Raw genomic sequence first — 18,209 nt, forward strand, 5'->3', positions numbered from 1 at the left:
ACAATGCATACCTATCTCTCAGAAGTAATTCCATGTACAGGTTGCACCTCCAAAAATTGGAATTCTCTGGTCTGGCAACATCCAGGGGGTCTGGCAGGAACACAGATACTCCTGAACCAGAGAGCCTGGGAGTGGAAGGCCAGCGTGGGGCCACAGCCCTGTTGTAGTATACAGCAGCAAGGGGGGAAAGGCCAGAGACCTAGTAGTGGCAGCTGGGGGCTGTGGAGGAAGCTGGAGCCTGTCAGAGGCTAAAGTTGAGCCCCAGAGAGGCCCAGGGCCACACCCCTGGGAAGCCAAAGTCAGAGCCCCACTGCAGCCCAGGGGAGTCCAGATCAGGGCTGGAACTGCAGGGGAGCAGAGCAGATCAGAGACCCAAGAGCGCAGGACTGAGGCTGGAGCCCTCATGGTGGAGTGGGCCAGGACTGGAACCCCATGCACAGAGCAGACCAGAGCCCCACTGCAGCCCCGAGGAGCATGGTGCTGGATCTCTGCACATGTGCAGAGCGGAACGCCATGGCAGCAGCATAGGGGCTGAGGCTGGAGCTTCCCCAGCAGCATGGGGCCAGAGCCCTGCAGCAGCACAGGCTGGGACTACAGGGATCCCCATAACATGCCTTGTCCACCCAGGACACAACAGGTGGTCAAAAAGGTGTCGGAGTGTGGGGGAGGCAGGGGAAGGATAACTGGGCCAACGCATGCACTTGGGGCCTGTGGCAGAGGACCTCCCCTGCTATGACAATTTTTCACGTTTGGGACAGGTCAGGTCCTGACGATGATGAACTAGGGAGGGGCAGCTTGTGTTTTGCAAATCTGATACACATTCTGGATCATGCTTTTCTGTGTCCTATAACACACTGACCACAGCAGAGCTCTGCACCTGAGAACAATGTTTCTTCACTGACCTGTTTGCTGTGATGACTTTTCTTCCACAAGAGTTTTTGTGGAGGTGGGATGAACAGCACTATTGTACTGCCCAGAATATAGAGCATCAAAGATGCTGGGACTTTGAGCATAGTTTAGGAGAGCAAAATTAATAGTCTGTTGCTAAGCTTCTTTAATAACTCCCCCAAACCCCTCTCGTCAGTTTTCAGGAACGAACTTTGTCCTGGACCTGTGTTAGGCTGTCTCTGATGAGCAGCCCAGTTGCTTAATTTGGAGCATGGATTTTGGACTCAAGGAGTATCTCCAAGGGGACCACTGATGAGAACATACATCTCTGATTCGTGATAGTGCAGAAAGCACTAATATTGCATTTCAGATCTGGTGCACAGTTATTTCTTGTTACACCAGCTTATGTGGGGACTTTTCATGCACTCAGAACCTGTGATTTTTCTGAATTGTAATTTAATTTTATAATTCTCTGAAATAGCAGGTAGCTATTTTTGTAGAGCAACATGGAAGGTGGAAAAAACAAAATGATGCATCCTACTCCCATTTCTCTACCAATAAAAGCCCTTGTGGGCACCTTTGTATTCTAAGTATTAATGAACAACTCTCTAAATAGGTAATCAATATTCTTACATGGAAAACAACAACGTTAAAAGGGAATCATAAATGTTATATTTGCATCTTACTCCAGTGAGTGGCTGACTTGCTAAAATAAATTTCAATATATTTCTGAAATGTATACAAGTGTAACGGATTTAGGGCCTCCATTGCTTAAGAGGGAATGTATCTCATGAAGTTGTAAGCACTGGCGAAAATTAAATCAATAAATCCAGCTTGCAGAATTTGAGGCACTCGGTTTAAAGAAAGCAATTTTGTCTAAGGGAGACATCCTCATGTGGAGCATGTGCTGTAAATAACGTTTAGTCTCTTGTGCTTGCACGGCTGCAAGGATTGTGTTGTCTCTTAACTGGGTATATCCAGACTCTGACACAGGGGTCTCTGTGGGTAAAGGGAGTCTTTCCCTAGGCTGAACATCAGCAATGGAACTGTTTGAGGATGCTGCTCCATTCTAATTGAGTATCCTTTGCAGTGCAAGCATGTTGACTTTGTGAAAAGAGGTCAGGAAGGAGCCTAGAGGATTTATGCAGGTGGAGGTTTACTTGTAACCTGGGGATCTTCTTGGGGAAGAGGTAGAAATCTCCTTTCCCAAGGATGTGGAGAAGTGATGGCTGCAACTCTACCCTCACCAGGAAGTCTGCAGCCAGCTCCACTGGCCATGTCTGCCTTCCCTTCAGCCAGACCTAAACGATAACCCTAGGAGGAATCCCACATACCTGTCCCAGTGGTGTGCACCCCTCTGCAGACATTCCTTTTGCATGGGAGCTTTTCAGTCTCTGTGCTTGTAGAAAAAGAATCAGGATTTGCCTTTGTGGAGCCAGACCTCAGTGCTAAGAAAGGCCAAAACCCTATTTAAAGAAAAGATTATTAAATCACCACGTACGCATATGGGGATGTAGAAATGGGGTGCAGAGGTTCAGCACCACTTATGTAATCAGCATGTGATATGAGTGGGGCTTCAGTGACCCTTTGGTGGCCCCTCTGTACTGAGTGAATTTCATCCATTATGGTGATTCTAATTTGCACTTAAGTAGAATCCTTCTGTGCAGTCATCAGGTCACTTTTCTTTCCTGGTCGTTCATATTTGATTGGCTGTTGGAGGCAGGTTGTGTGGGTGTTTTATTTTCCACTTCATTTTGTATTGCATGGTTTACTGGTGTATCATCTTTGCTGCTCCCTCACCTTTCCTGGTGCCTAAGCACAGCTGCAGCCAGATCCAAACAAAGTCCATGCTGGCTTAAAACAGTTCTTCAAAACCTGCCAGTCCCCATATTTACCCTCCAGCCCTTTATCAATACTGCTAAAGTTCTAACTCATTCATCTGGTTATCGGACAGCATGGAATGGTGTCTGTTTTGGCAGATATGAACCTTGCACTTGACCTTTACACTAGCTTGAGTAAAGCACATTGGAGATGTAACATCCTCATGCGCCTCTTTGCAGATTTACGGAAAAACTTTGAGCAAGACCCACAAGGAAAGGAGGTTCCAATTGAAGGGATGATTGTTCTGCACTGTCGGCCACCAGAGGGAGTACCTGCAGCTGAGGTGAGAGATGAGACTGATTTTGGTCCTTTTGGGCCTGGATGTATTTTGTGGGGAAATGAGAAGATGCCAAGTAGAGTCCATTCTGGGTGTTTTTAAAAATCCAGTGTCATGACAGTACTCTATTCTAAGCCTCTTCAAATGTTAAAACCATAAAATTCATCATAATTTTTTTTTCCAGTAATTGCTTTTGTTTTCGATGAATAACCATTTCCCATTAAATTACTTTGCTTGAAAACAGAAACCTGAAAACTGAACATTTTTACCTCAAGTTTGTTTCTTTTTTCATACATGAAATGTGTTTTATAAATGGAAAATGTTTGTTTTGGTTTTTCACTGAAGAATAATTAATGCAGGAAATTTTGGCCAGGATGTTCAAATAAACAAAAAAACTTTTCCTTTCCTTTAACCCAAGCTTGTTTTTATTTTAAGGTGAGGAGCTAAAATCGTGTTTAATTGGGGAATGGGAAAGAAAGATTCATACAATATATCACTGTTCAGTCTCATTGCTTTTATCCAGTCCCTCTTGCATGTGTGCATCATCCAGTAGGGCTGTAGACAGACCTGTCTTCAAAATACCTGAGGCACAATAGAGGCTTTACATATAAACTCTGACGTAGCTCTGTTGAGCTCAATGAATTGAATATAAGGATGATTTTGGCTTAGGTGTTGAACGTGTTCCTTTCTCTGCTTCCTGGTACAGAGGAAGGAGCATGTAGTTCCCCATGTAAAGCAATTGCCTAACTAAATGATGCCTAGTGAAATGCTCAAGGTAGCTATTTGGAGTGCTGTTGTGCTGTAGATGGAACGACGTCCCTTTCCAAATAGCAGGACGTTCAGCACCACCCAAGGGGTGGAAGGCCCCTCAAGTCATCCGTAAAGACCAGCTATATAAATTAGAGGTGTGCAAAGTGGGTGGGGGGGGGGCAGCTCCCCTTGGGGAGGCATGACATTTCATGAGTGGGGAGGGTTGCAGCACAATCAGCTGCTAGGTCTCAGGCTCATCCATCTCATTAAAAATGTTGAAATGGCAGTCGGGGGAGGCTGCTTAGGCCTTCCCCTCTTTGGCCTGAGGACATCAGATAAACCATCTTCCCCCCACTCACTGTGGTGATGGCTATTGGGACCTCCCCCTCGACCCCTGAACGGTGCACATGACCCGGAGGCCTGCTGCCCCAAATGACTGGGGACAACCCTTAGGCCATCCCTGCCAACATAAAAAGTTTGCTCGCCCCTGAGGCAAATTGATGGTGCCGTCAACCCTCTGTGAGAGTTACAGTACCAGCAAGCTATCTGACCGCCTTTGGGCTCATGGGCCAACCTTTGTTGTACTGTGCTGTATGTATTCTCCAAAATGCCAGAGCTGTGTCTTTCATGCTGCCAAATAGCACCCTTTGATAAACAGAGAAACACGCATCATCCAGAAGTGATTTGTGTCTCATCTCAGTTCAGATCACTACAATATTTACTAATTGAAGGGACAAAAGAAGCAGGGACAATAAACTGCAAAGAAAGAAAACACACAGTTTCTGAGTTAGGTGGGAAACATGCTGGGCAGAGTTGACAAATGATGCAAATTGGGATACAAATTAAAAGATATTGCCGGCTGGTTTAGAAATAAGGGGAAAGAGGAGCAGAATATGCATCTACACATCTAGTTCTCACTTCTCAAAAGAATGTCTGCTACCACAGCTACCTCTGTGGCATCTCAGTTCACTATCCTTGAGAAACTTGGTTTTGCCATTAATTCTCCAAACACACATGTTCAGAGTGAGCAAAAAGTTGGTAAGTGAAAAATTATACAAATGTCAGGCATTTTCTTTGGAAACAAAAGCAAGAAATTTTACCCCACTGGGTAAATGAGTAGTATCCAACCTAACAAGCATGGTGTGCTAAACTGAACAATTATATAAATTTGGCTATTTCCAGTTGCAGATAGCTAAGCAGTCAAAACCATTTTCACTGTTGGAGTTCAGTCATGTGAAAGAAAGGGGGTAAGAAATTATGGTGATTCAGAGCCAACATGTTTTGAATTTTATTGAGGAATTGAGAACTATTTGTGCATTTCCACTTGAAAATACATATCCTGCCCTGGAAAGAGTGAGAATTTTCAGTACTTAGTTATTCGTTTTATGCTATTGCTGTCTTCAAAAGCAAATGGGGGGGGGGCAAATATGTCCCTGATGTAATGTCAGTGGATTTTCACACAATACTGTTTATATTGTTACAACATTAATGGGGTACTGCATGAAATCAGCATGTTCTTTTTTGACCCTTTAACTACATAGCAACATTTGTTACCAAAATTGAATTCACATCTAAATAGCAGGTTTCTGTTGTAGCACTTAAAGGCATGGATGAACATATCTTTAAAAGAAAAAAAAATCCTCTGAGGCATAGAGTGGGATAAGGCTTTTGATGTTGGGGGTGTTTTTTATCTATCAGCAGTGTAGAATGGAGAAGGGAGAGTAAATCTGCTTTGAACCCATCCAGAAATGGTGAATCTTAGCAGAAGGATTTGGTAGTGTCATTGCTGTTGCCCAGGTCATTTACTTGTACATTAGAATTTAATGTTGCTGGTCTTTTTCAGTGTTGCAGTTTTTGTATTTTTGTTATGGCATTTGGAGCTTTTGGGGTAGGCATTCCCCCATCCCCAGGCCTTTAATTTAAAGTGACAAGTTGAAACTAAATCATAAAACCAAAGAGATGTGGGGCTGGAAGGGACTGCAAAAGGTCATCTAGCCCATCCCCCTGTTCTGAGGCAGTACTGCCCAAACCATGGCCTTGCCCCACCTTCCCCCTCAGCCTTGCACTGAAGTGCTGCAGTGACAACTGAAAGAAGCCCAGAGCTCCGGGCCCCTTTGAAACACCACACCTTGGTCCCCTCTCCCCGTTCAGCAGGCCTGTGTGAGACTCTCAAGAAAATTGCAAGAGTTGGCCACACCACTATAACTTCAGAACAGGTTGATGCAGGATATTTAATGTTACACTACTAGTTTGCATGGATTTCTCATTTTTATTTACTTTTATCTTATGGGAATAGTACTCACTAAAGATAACCATTTCACCATTCCATATTCATCATTATTAAGACAAAACCTATTTATTTTCAGAGTAATTCATTATTCCAAATTGTGCTGCTTTGCACTCCCCCATTGAATGGGAAAATCTCTCTTTCATAAAAAGTTAGGAATTAAGTCAGATGAAAAGCGAACAGTTTAATGTTTTTCCGCACATTAAATTCTTAGAGCTCTCAATAAACCCTGCTTTACTGATGTTGGTTGTAAAACGGTTATTGCTCCTAATAAAGCCAGTAAATCTTAACAGGTCAAAATTGCTTTGGACAATAAAACTTCTCATAAGGGCTCTTTGTGTAAGGTTAATTCTATTAACATGAAGGAAAGCAGCCTACTCAGAAGAATCCAGTGCCTTTGGAAACCTAGTAACAAATTCAAGTAAATGACAGCTCATGGTCTGAGACGATAGCACTTGTGGCTGTAAACTCATTAGTTCTTTGTGGCAGAAAATGTGTTTTCTGAGCTTCTGGTCCATTATTGGGGCTCCTGGGCACTATAGAAATACAAATAATCATTATTATTCCGAATAATGCTCATGTATTAACAAGAGCCAAGGCTGTTCAGCACTTGGAATAGGAAGCCATTAAGAAGCAACCAGATCTTCCTGGACAGTGTTGGAGATTCAGCCCATTGATAGGGTTTACATGATTGAAAAGCCATGTTTTGGTGGCAGGTTCCTATTTAAGCACTGAGGATTGGACTCAGAGAAGGGTAACAACCTATTACATCAAATTTTGATAGCTCCTATTTGGTCAACTGTGACTGCAATCCTTGTGATTTTTATCTCCCTGCCTATGCAGGACTGGTCCCTGAAATAGTTTCCAAAGTTTGAACAGTTGCCAGACTCCAGTGTGTTGATGTGGAAGGCTATTATTTATTCACACAGGTTGCACCTCTCAAATCCAGTACATTCTCATCTGGCAACATCTGTTCCGGCAGAAGCACATATGTTCCAGGATGAGAATACTGTGCTGGGACTGGAGCTGAGGCTGGTGCAGGATCCTGCCAGTTCCCTTTGCAGTGTGGTGCCAGAGCTGGAGCCTGCCCTGTGAAAGCATGGAACCAGAGAGCTGGAGTGCCCCTCCACTCCACTGCAGCATGAGAGCTGGAGCTGGATCCTGCCACACAAGAGTATGGTGTCAGAGCCAGAATCCCTGCCTGCCCCACAGCAGGGAAGGGGTGGAACCTTAAGGCAGCCTCAGGAAACCCAGGCAGGGGTTGGAATCCTGTGGAAGTAAGGAAGTTGCTGGGTTTTAGTTCTGTTACTTTCTGTAAGCTGTGTTTTATAGTCGCTGCTAAGTCTCTATATTTAGTATTATAAGTTAGTAAGAAATTGTTTATAGATACCATTAGTCTGTAAGAAATCCTGGCTGTTCCTTTGTGTGAGTGAGGAAGAGTGAATGTAAAGGAATCAGTCCCTGAAGCCAGCCTGTCTGGATGACCAGCTGCCAGCAGCACCTTGATGGCCAGAGAATAATAGGATATAAGACCTGTGAAAGAACCCACCCAAGAAAGAGGACGAGGCCCCATCAAGAGAAGATCACAGTCTCATCTGCTTTTTGCAGATGACTCATGGTCATACAGAGTCCTGGGGCAGAGGGACAGGACAAGAGCTGTGGACTGAAACATATAAGATGAGTGCAAAGCTGTAGGCATCATAGCCATCACCTTTCTGCAGGAGTTAGTCTTGGCTTTCTGGGGAGGCAGGATGGCTGTTCTCCCTGGGATGGATGGTACTGACTGCACCTGTGTGCTACACAGACAAGAGAGGAAGCTGACAAGGAAGTCATGCAGTCAGCTTGCCACCCCAGTTTCATGACTGCAACCATACACACTGGGCCCACTCTGGCTTGGCTTCCTCCACTGTCCCTATGCAACTCTTCACCTGTATGAGTTTGCCTGTGTAAGTATACGAGTACAGGAGGGTCTGAGTGTGTGTGGTTGTGTGCTTGAAAGCTAGTTCTCCCTTTTCCACTAATCTTACTTTATATTAGAGGCCACCCCAGGTTTACATTCATATGTAACAGCTACTATAGAGTCTACTGCTTCAGAACTGATACAATATCCCAGCAATGGTGGACAAAGCAGGAAGAGGAAGCACAAAGATGGTTAGGTGGCTGAAGTGCAGTGCCTGCCATCCAGGCTTGAGTTATTTTGCAGGCAGCATAGCACAGCAAGAGTTTTCAGAAGGGATTTGAAGGCAGAAGATGGGATTCTGATTATTTCCTAACCAAAATGCCTTCTCCTTGTCAGGAAGTCCTTCGCATCCATCTTTAGGATTCATTCTTAATTTTCCCTTTTCTTAATTCCATCTTCCACTTCTGTCTTGAATCCCCTTCTTGCCACCCTTAAATATTCCTTCCCCATTCTTGTTTTGCAGGTTCCTTTTGACAAGTTAAACATCTAAGTGATGATGACAAGAGCTACATATGGTTCTGAACCTGCAATGAGCTCCTTGCAAAATGTGGAAAAAGGCTCATAAATTGATCCTTTCTGCCTGCTGGGGATTGCCCATCACTCTCACTGATACTGCATAGCACTCAGAGCTCAATAAATAGAGGGGATTTCAGATAGGATTAATAAATAAATCAATAGGTGAGTCATCTATATAGGCAGCATTACCCATTAACAGAGGTTGAATTTTGATCATCTTTTCTCTTAAAGCTGTTTATATGAAGGAGAAAGAGAGGATTTTCTAAGGCAAAAAGATACCCAACTCCCAGCAAAGGATAATGGGAGTTAGGTTCCCAACTTCCCTGGATGCTTCAGAAAATCGCTCCCCTACTTTGTGATGGGTTTGGGGGGATGCACAATTTTGGAAAGAGGTTGTACCAAAGAATCCACAAAGTTGGTGCTTTGTTCAGTGACTTGGACCAGGGCAGAGAAGAAGGTGTGCATTTCTAATTGGACAAGGTTGTTTCACAGGGTGGCAGGCTCTGGAACCAGCAGGTTGAATGGAGGAACAGAAAAGATGAGTACAAGATCGGAGGGGTAGGGATGTGAAGATGTGTGTGAAGTCAAAGAGAGTGAGAAGGGTAATTTGTTAAACAGAACCTGCAATGTGGGAGTCAGTGGGATTATATCAGGCTTGGAGGGATGCTCTTATATTACTACTGAATGTTTCATAAAGCTGCCCTGCGTTAGACCGAGTTCCTCCTGGGGAGCCTGTTACCTTTTTCTCTCATGCTGTAGAGAACTTGCTAATTCTTTTGTAAACAGTTTAAGCTTTCATGCAGATCATGCATGAGAACTCATTCATTTAGGCTCATGGGCTTTGAGTGGGATGATGCTTTCCAGAATGTTACTGCAACACAAAGGTTGTACATTAATCTAATCGGAGGTAGCTACAGCAGGGAGGATTAATGGAGGATGGGCCTTGCATCTGGGACCTAGCAATGGTGACCTTTTCAATAATTAGTATTTGATTAGAATGTCTAACATGGTTATAGAAACCTAATGGACTCTAAAGAAAAGGAAGCATTGTATAAATGTACTCTGAGACTAGAGACAGTAAGAAACTTAACTAGTCATTTTTAAAAAAAAATGTCTTTCACTATGAAGTAACTATGAATAGTCTATAGGCTAAAAACTTTTTCAGAAAGCAAACAGCAACAATGAAACTCTCCTATCTAAGAAAAGTTGGTCTGTACATTTAAACCAAGTGTGTTTCATAGCAATTTTCTGATTTCCCAAGACTTTGGTTTAGGCCCTGTGTCACGAGGTAGTTTGTACAAATCACTAAGCATGCAATGGGTAGCATTGACTCTGGAAAATAATTGGAGGGCTGCAGTTAATCAGCTGGCTCTGAGTTCCCTGGTGATATTGCGGCCCAAAAAGCTATTGCTGTCCTTGGACATAGAAACGGAAATATTGAATAGGATGAGGAAGGTTATTTTGCTTGTGTTTTTGGCACTCGGATGACTGCTACTGGGACATTGTGCCCAGTTCTAGAGTTAACAATTTAAGAAAGCTGTGGAAAAGTTGGAGAGGATTTAGAGAACTCTTGAGACTGATTAAACAATTGTAAAACCTGCCTACTGTGAGAGACTCAAGGAGTTCAATTTATTTAGTTCATCAAAGGAAATGTGAAGAGGTAAATTGGTTAAGGTCCCTAAATACCTATGTGGGAACAGATATTTCATAACAGAAGACTCTTTGACCTAACAGACAAATGTACAATAAGATCCACTGGTTTAAAGTTGAATCTAGACAAATTCAAAGTGAAAATGTGGCATGCCTTTGTCAAAGTTCAGGTAATTTACCACTGGAGAAGCTTACAAGGGCTGTGACAAGCTCCATTGCTGGCAATTTTAGTCAAGACTAGATGTCTTTTTAAAAAAATGCCTTACGTCATACAGAAGTAAAGTCAGGAAAGTTATGTGGCCTGGTTTTGTGCTGGAGGTCAAACTAGTTAATGACCATGGTCCCCTTTGTCTTTATAATCTATGAAAGAGCTAGGCTTTTATGTTGTTAGAAATTTCCATAGTTTCTCATATCATCATTTTTAAGAGTATTGTATAGTTTTAGTACAGACATCTTTTCTCCCCCAGGGAACTTTATAGATCTGGACCTCAATAGAGAACAACATAGAAAAGAGATTTCATTCATATTTCCTATAATCATAGAAGTATATTTGGCCAAATCACCTATATAAGCTTCTAATTGTTCTATACCAGTAGGCAAAAAGTCTGGAATGTTAATTTTCCAATGAACCAGCATGTTGTGTGGTTGAGTTAGTCCCCCAGATAATCTATTGATCTCTTTATTTCTGTGACCGACTGATATTTTCAAACTTCTGATCATGCAACACTCTTTAATAGACAGCAAATGCTTTACAACTAAAACTGTAATTTAAATCCAGTTTAGTTAATCATTTGAGCCTGCCCATTGCCAACAGTATAAATCCTCCTCTCTATAATTACATTATTTCTGCTGCAAGTAAAAGTGCCAAAGAAGAGTTAGAGCCAAGTGTGGAGGTGTTTAAAAAAATAAGCATTCTTGTTGCAAATGACCCAAACTGCCACATATGTCTGATTGTATTCCACAAAGGGCATGGAAAGCAGGGTTTCCCTATGGCAGCTGCTGTCATGATTTTGTAGAAAAAAATCTAAGTTAGATCCATAGGATCATACAACACTAGAACTAGAGGTCATAAAGTCCAGTCCCCTGCCCTCATGGCAGGATCAAGCACTGTCTAGAGTCTCTAGACCATCCCTGATAGGTGTCTGTCACACCGCCTTGCAATGTGATGCTTTGGGAAATAGGGAACTGTTCTCTTCATCATCTTTCCTTCTCCCTGCTTGCAACCAAGTGATTATAATAAGTTCTGGCTATTCGTTTGCCTAAAAAGACCATTGACAGGTGACTTCCTCAGGTGACAATCTCCATCTTGGAGTACAGTTTACACAAAGAGGACAATGGATTCCCTCCAGAGGGGAAAGGTATGAAGAGAGCCATGAAGTCTCCTCCATCTTTGTTTTTAGCCTCCCTTCGAAGTTGTCTGACACATGCTAAGAGGGAGAAAGAGCTTTATAGTATATGGGAGACCCAAGTCAGGATAAGACCTTTTCTGACCTAAGGCTTTTACCTCATATAAGAACCACTCTTTCGGGTAAGATCACACATGCAACTAGATTTGTTGTGGAATAGAAGTTGTTACGCATTTTATTTTAATTCAGTAATTTACTTTGATCTTTCTTTTTTTTTTTTTAAACTTAGGCCACTTAAATCCTACTGTTTTGCTTAAAAATCAAGCCCTGTGTAAATTATTACCACCTGGGGAGGGCTACCACTGAACATCTTTTGCTTTCATTGATAAAGGGGGCTTCCCTAATGAGACTCTTTGCAAACCTTTTACATAGAGAGGTCCGGATTTATTTGGAGTTCTGATCCCTTTTGGGTTTGATTTCCCGGGTGCTATTCCCTAGAATACATCCTCCCAGAGCTGTGGTTAATCAGTGTCTGCATTGCTTTGCAGTGGGATGGTAACCCCAACTCTGTGCTTTGGCTGGGGACAGGGGGTTGGAATCAGAGTATCTGGCTCAGCAGGATAGGGTGGTGGGGAGCCCCAGAGAGCAAGAAGGTGGGTATCAATGGCCGGATCAGCACACCCGGGAACATCCCCAGGCGTCTTCTGTGACCACACCCCATCACAAAGTATACTTCAAAGGTTAATTTCCAAGGGGAGAATTTAGGATAACAGATCCAAAGATTTGAAATATGTGCTTTGCTTGTATCCAGTTAATTTACAAATAGAAGAAACTAATGTAGCATTGTTGATGATCTGTGTGCACTCACGATTTAGTGTTAGGAAATAGTCTTTAAGCTGAATTACACATTAGTAAAACAAAATAATCAGGTAAGCCTACAAATAAGGAACTGCAGTACTGTAAGTCAGCTTTAATGTTGCACAGGGATGAATCAAGAGCTCCAAATCCTGCTGAGGCAGCCCGGATTTTAATGTTGCTTCAAAATGCACTATAATATACTGTCCTGATTCGTTTAGCAGCAAGTTTGTTGCCTGTCTCAGCTAGGACTTAAAAATTATATGAAGGAGCATCTCTTTCAATTTGTGATTTCTTCCCAAGAACTCAATTGCAAACCGTATGGAATGAAACTGGTCCTTTGCATATGAGACACAATAGAATGCACCAGTTCTAAATAGTACTAAGAAGCTCATGCAGCAATAGTTGGTAAGAAAACAATGTTGTATTACCCAGTACCCTCTCATTTTAGATAGGTTAGATGGCCCCAGGAGAATATGAAGACATTCGCAATTCTTCAGCAGTAGATATGGGTGTTTACCATCACCATATGCCTTTGCCTATAGATGTGACAAGAAAAGCCCACACACCATCTGTGCAGGAGCAGCTTAGCTCTCTCACTAGAACGTACTGCCTTTGGAAAGTGATTACATGTGTTTCCAGGAATAAGATGTCCCTAGCTTTCGGCTTTCAGTAAGCATTCTGTCTTCCCAATTGGACATACAGGTCTACCCCCATAATCTGGACAAGGTGAGGCAAATTGTGCCTCTCCCCTTTTGGTGGTTGTCTGGATTTCTGTGGGCATTCTTGGTGTGTTGACACTTCACTAGGAGAATTAAAACAAATGCTCTTCTCATGCTGGCACAGCAAGTAAAATGAAGCTGATGAGCAGCTGTGAGGCAGGCATAAGTACCCAACCCAAGGCAAGGCAAGTTTTCCATGAGAATTGAATGCTGGATTATTGTTTTTGTATGTGTAAGACTGAACATCTGATAAGTCTCTGCTGTGGCAAATGTTGATTTAAACATAACAGAGACTGTCTGCTGGCATGAGTGTGGTGGGACAGGAACTATTCCTTTCACTGTTGATTCTGAATTGGCTCAGGGAAAACTCAGTTCTGGCTTCCAATCCATACAGCAGAGTCTCCCCATACATATGTTTAGGGATTGTGTTCTGTAGGGCCCTCATTTAAGTTGGAGTGCCTGCAATATTGCAATGGTTGCACACTATGGCAGCAAATCCAACACACTTTTGGATCCCGGATCTACTGGAGGTGGTCTGAGGCTGCCAGCTGGGACTCAGTTCACTCTGTGGTCCTGATTCTCCCCTCACTTAGATTGTTAATCCCTACTGAAGTCAGTGGAACTACTCCTAATTGACCTGGTGTGCTGTACGTGGGGGGAAAATGAAACTTTCATTCTCTTTTCACTGAAGCTCCCCACTGATGTGCCTTGTGGCCACCCAGAGACAGGAGGAACTTCAGTCCAGTCACACTCCATGGAACAGTGACCTACACTATCTGTTCCAGGAGAGACTTCTGACCCAAAGGCCTGAGCATTTTCTGTCCTAGTGCTTTTACAGCTGACCTTGCTACCATTGCACTGATGAGAACCATCCGGGAAGCTGACCTAGTGCCAGTGTGTGAACATAAATTCAGGTGGAGAGTGAGAAAGTGAGTGTCCTGACCCACTGAAACAGTAGGTTGTCAGCATGTATTGGTAAGAGATCCCATGAGGCATCAAATGGATTATTCAAACACAAATTCAGTCCTTTTGCTAGAAGCCTCTGTTGTTTCTCACATGGAGCCTGTCATGGAGTTAACTTAAAAGACAGCTTCAAAGGGATGAGCAGAAGTAGCAGCTTAAAGCATCCTGTAGGCAAAGTCAAATCATTTCTTCTTTAACAGTCAGTCAGTGTAAAGAAAACTGATATTAATCTGTCTCTGTTGGGCTTTGGAAGACCTGAATGGCATAGTCTCTGGCTATATTCGGGGAGATCCTGCTGGAATCTGTTTTCTGTCACCCTAGTTGCCCCTCCAGAAGTTCTACCCTTGTTGTATGTACCCTGAGAGTACAAGTGCTTGAGTTCTACACTCTGGAATACCCCCTCTCACAGTCCACTCCTGGATATCCTTGTCAGCCCATGCCTCACAATATCCTTGCATGAATGTCTGCCAGTCACTTCATAAAGTTGTCCTTGAACAGTGCCCTGAGCTTACCTGTGCTGTTATACTTTCCTTCTTTTTTTAAGAGGATTTTACTATATTGTATTATTATGATGCATGTGCTGGGCTGTTTGTGTCGTATTTTATATTTTTATAATTAATTATGGCTTCCTTGTATCTCTGGTGGGCAAGTCCATGCACTGGTCACACAATATATCTTGTGCATTGTAAATTGAGCAAACCTTTACATTATACCCTTTGCCTAGTCTAAGCTATGTTTTCCATCGCTTACTGGGGGCAAGCTAAAATATGGCCAGTCTTGAATGACCCCCTCAGTGTTTTCAATATTAGCCAAGGCTCTAAGCTCATAAGAGGGGAAATGTGGCTGAGGATCCAGATTTGTCTCTAGCATATGAAGCACAATGCAGGTTGAAATAGAGGGTCGGTATCTAGAAAACAGAAGTCAGCAACAAGTGTCCTGTCCTAATGAGTTTTCCTGTAACTTCTCTCCTCTTGTTAGGACAGCCATCTTCTGGAGTGACTTTGTGCTATCCAGGCACATGGAATAAGGTTTCTGTGCATGCCTGTTTGGAAACAGGTCTTCTGGATGTAATCCAGTTGGACTGCTCACTATTTATGAAAGCTTTGTTTTGACAATACCCTTTATCTGAGAAGCCTTCCTTCATGCTGAGCCCAGCCAGTTCTAGGTTAGTGATAAAATGATGCAGGAAATCTATCCCAGCATCCAGGAAGGCTGGAGCTGGCACACCACAGCCTTCAAACTAATTCAAATGAATACAAGATATAGAAAAAAAATACATCACTTAGGCAATGATGGCATAAAATGTTCCTACAACTACATTATGCAGAAAAGTCCGAGTTCTTGATGAAGATACATAAGTCATGCTGCTAGTAAGTAGCCGGTAGGACCCAGAGAGAGTCCTTTCCAAAAAAGGTGACCATTTATCATCAGACAGCTGTCTAGAAGTAGCTTACACAGCTGGAATGATATTGAGCAGAAAGGTGCCCCTAGCTGAAAACATCCATCACAAAACCTTTAATGTTTGTTGTCTACCTACTCAGGCATCATTTGGGGCGTTAATGAATAACCATCATCTAGAAAAAAATAATTGCTCACGTATATTAGGAATATATCTGGGGCTTATCAGGATGGATGTAGATGCTGGAGGAGGTATAGTTTTTCAATATAATATCATGTTTAAACGTGACCAGATGTCCAATCTGAAAAAAATCATAAAATAAATTTAAAAAAATTATCCCATAATTGGTAGAAACTTAGTCTGATTTTCGTCACACTTGGAAGAAGTTTCTATATACATTTGACAATGCAGTCACACACTTGAAATAATACTGTTTTTGAAAGTTTGAGAAATATTTAGCTCTAGGTGGTGCATTGTATGCATTTTCCATGAAGATAAGATGCCTCTCACCTAATTATAAAATATGTATTTTTGATGCTTTGTCCTTGGCTGAAGACATAACTGTAATGTACATAAGATATAAATGATTATCTTTTTACTACATCTGAATACAATGACAATGTATTTGAACTACATATATGTTAGTAGAAGGGCTGTGTACGGTCTTGTATGGCTATATTATGCAAATAACCCCTAAGGATAACTATCAGCTAATAAATATTTAATTCAACACTTCTTTAAGCTATATTTACTCACAAAAACAGTCAGTCATTTGCAGATAGTTGAAACATTTCTATTTCCCCTCAGAAACTGATGTGTTCAGTACTCTGTTGCTATGCTAATCACCGTTACAGTAGCATGCATTGGCACACACCAAATCTTCTGTATGACATTTGCATTTCCCTGTTGCACAGGTGCTCACTCAACTAAGCAACACAGTGGGGCAGGGTGGCTTTTGGATCGCATACCAGCACCATCATTTAGGAAGAAAACACACAAAGATATTGAACATGATTCCATATGCAAGGCTGATAATTTAGCGATTTCAGGTGCTGCCCCAAGAAGTCAGTGGCAATTTTTTGCTTGTTTTGTTGTTCTTAGCCACCAGCTTGTAGCACACATTATCCAGAGATCTTTTCTTCTTACCACTGTACAATAGTGATTCCAGTAGGCTGCTGACTTGGAAAAAGCTGCAGTTGTGTTGGACTGCAGTTGCCTACTGTCAGATCTTGCTACCAATACTTTGAAAGGACTATTTGATTCAGCTGCTCTTTGGTTCTTCATTAAAGTTCTGGTTAGATCAGGTCCATTCATGCCATGAGTTATAAATCAGGATCTTTATTCTAAAAGCTATGAAAAGCCCAGAAATGTAAGTACCTTTTGGACTGTTGGATCCATCCATGCCATGAGTTCTGTAGTAAGGTCCTAATTTATAAAACTAACAACAACCAGAGACACGCGTGCCTCTTAAACATGGTTACACATAAAAAATGATTCAACAGTCCAAGTGTTCCTGTGCTTTGCCCTTAACTCTGCTTACAAGGAAAGTAACAGGAGTTGTCTTATAAATGACAGCATTAAATTAAGTTAGTGATATGCCACTTGGTTTTGGGATAGAAAGAAATCCCTTTTCTTTTGCACAAACCTGCTGGGGAGAAGTGGGGTGGGAGCATTACTGTGTATAACTAGCCTGCCACCGATCTGACCAACTTACAGCTCCAAAACCCCACAATCAAAACGTTATTCTCTTTGGTTCTACAATGTGGTACCATTGGAATTAAGACATAGGATGCCAACCAGCACAAAAGACACATGTTTGCATTTGCTATTAAAGTAGAAGAAATCAGAAACTAAATCTAACTGTGCAAACTGATCTCTTCCAGCATTGATTTGTGAATAGAATTAATGCAGCGGGGTTCCAAGCTTATTTCACTTGGACATTCTCCAGGATGGTGCTCTCGGAGATTTGATAGATTTGTCGTTTGCCTGATTGTCAAAAACAAAAACAGTCTAGTGACATCGTAATAGAGGGATAACACTTAACAGCTGATCATACAGATCCCCCAAAGTTTTCCACTTGGCAATGTCAGTACACACCATCTGCAACAGCATCATGAGATCAATAATAGTTAATGTGGGTTCACCAGATACTGGGAGCTTGACCCCTGACAGATTATTTTTTCTCCAGTCAAGACAGTGTTTTGCTCTTTGAGTCTTTCTTGGTGAGTCAACTAAGTTGAAAAGAGAATGTGGGATTGGTGCCAGCCACTGTTCCGTCTAGTCTTTTCCACCCATGTGCATGTTTTCTCCATCCATGTGCGCAATAATTATGTGCATCGAGGCATGTTTGAATGTGCACCACCAGTAACAACAAAAAACTTTAGCTGTGGGTGCTCTGAGTGCACAGCTTCCAGGGCACCCTGGTGCCAGCCCATGCTTCATCAAACCTTGTATAGCAACAGCTTTGCTATTGGCCAATGGTGGTTAATTTGTTGACTGTTCAATGATCAATAGTTACTTGTGCTGTCTCCTTCTTTTTAGTTTGTTTGATAGTATTGTGATTTCCAGTGATTTGTGATTATGCCTTTTTGGAATGTTCCTGACTCCTTTGCATCTTTTAGGTTACAAGCTTCATTTATTGCAGGTCATTCCATTCTACCATGCACAAATGTCCCACCATTTCAGGAGAGGGGGCACAGTAGATGTTGCACTGTT

The 18,209-nt window shown here is 42.3% G+C and overlaps 1 protein-coding gene and 1 long non-coding RNA gene across 6 annotated transcripts in view; one reads left to right on the forward strand and one right to left on the reverse strand.

The window, feature by feature from the left end:
* Positions 1-18,209, forward strand: part of UNC5D (unc-5 netrin receptor D) — a 301,553-nt gene that overhangs the window by 168,804 nt on the left and 114,540 nt on the right. For all 4 annotated transcript variants that reach the window (XM_074981594.1, XM_074981597.1, XM_074981595.1 and 1 more), the window contains exon 4: positions 2,949-3,052. In XM_074981594.1, coding sequence (XP_074837695.1) covers positions 2,949-3,052 — 104 coding nt within the window. The remainder of the gene's footprint in view (positions 1-2,948; positions 3,053-18,209) is intronic.
* LOC142004150 (uncharacterized) overlaps positions 1-18,209 on the reverse strand; it is a 233,621-nt gene that overhangs the window by 54,902 nt on the left and 160,510 nt on the right. The gene's annotated exons all lie outside the window — the stretch shown is intronic.

Source organism: Carettochelys insculpta, chromosome 31 (assembly GCF_033958435.1).
Source record: "Carettochelys insculpta isolate YL-2023 chromosome 31, ASM3395843v1, whole genome shotgun sequence".
Lineage (NCBI taxonomy): Eukaryota > Metazoa > Chordata > Testudines > Carettochelyidae > Carettochelys > Carettochelys insculpta.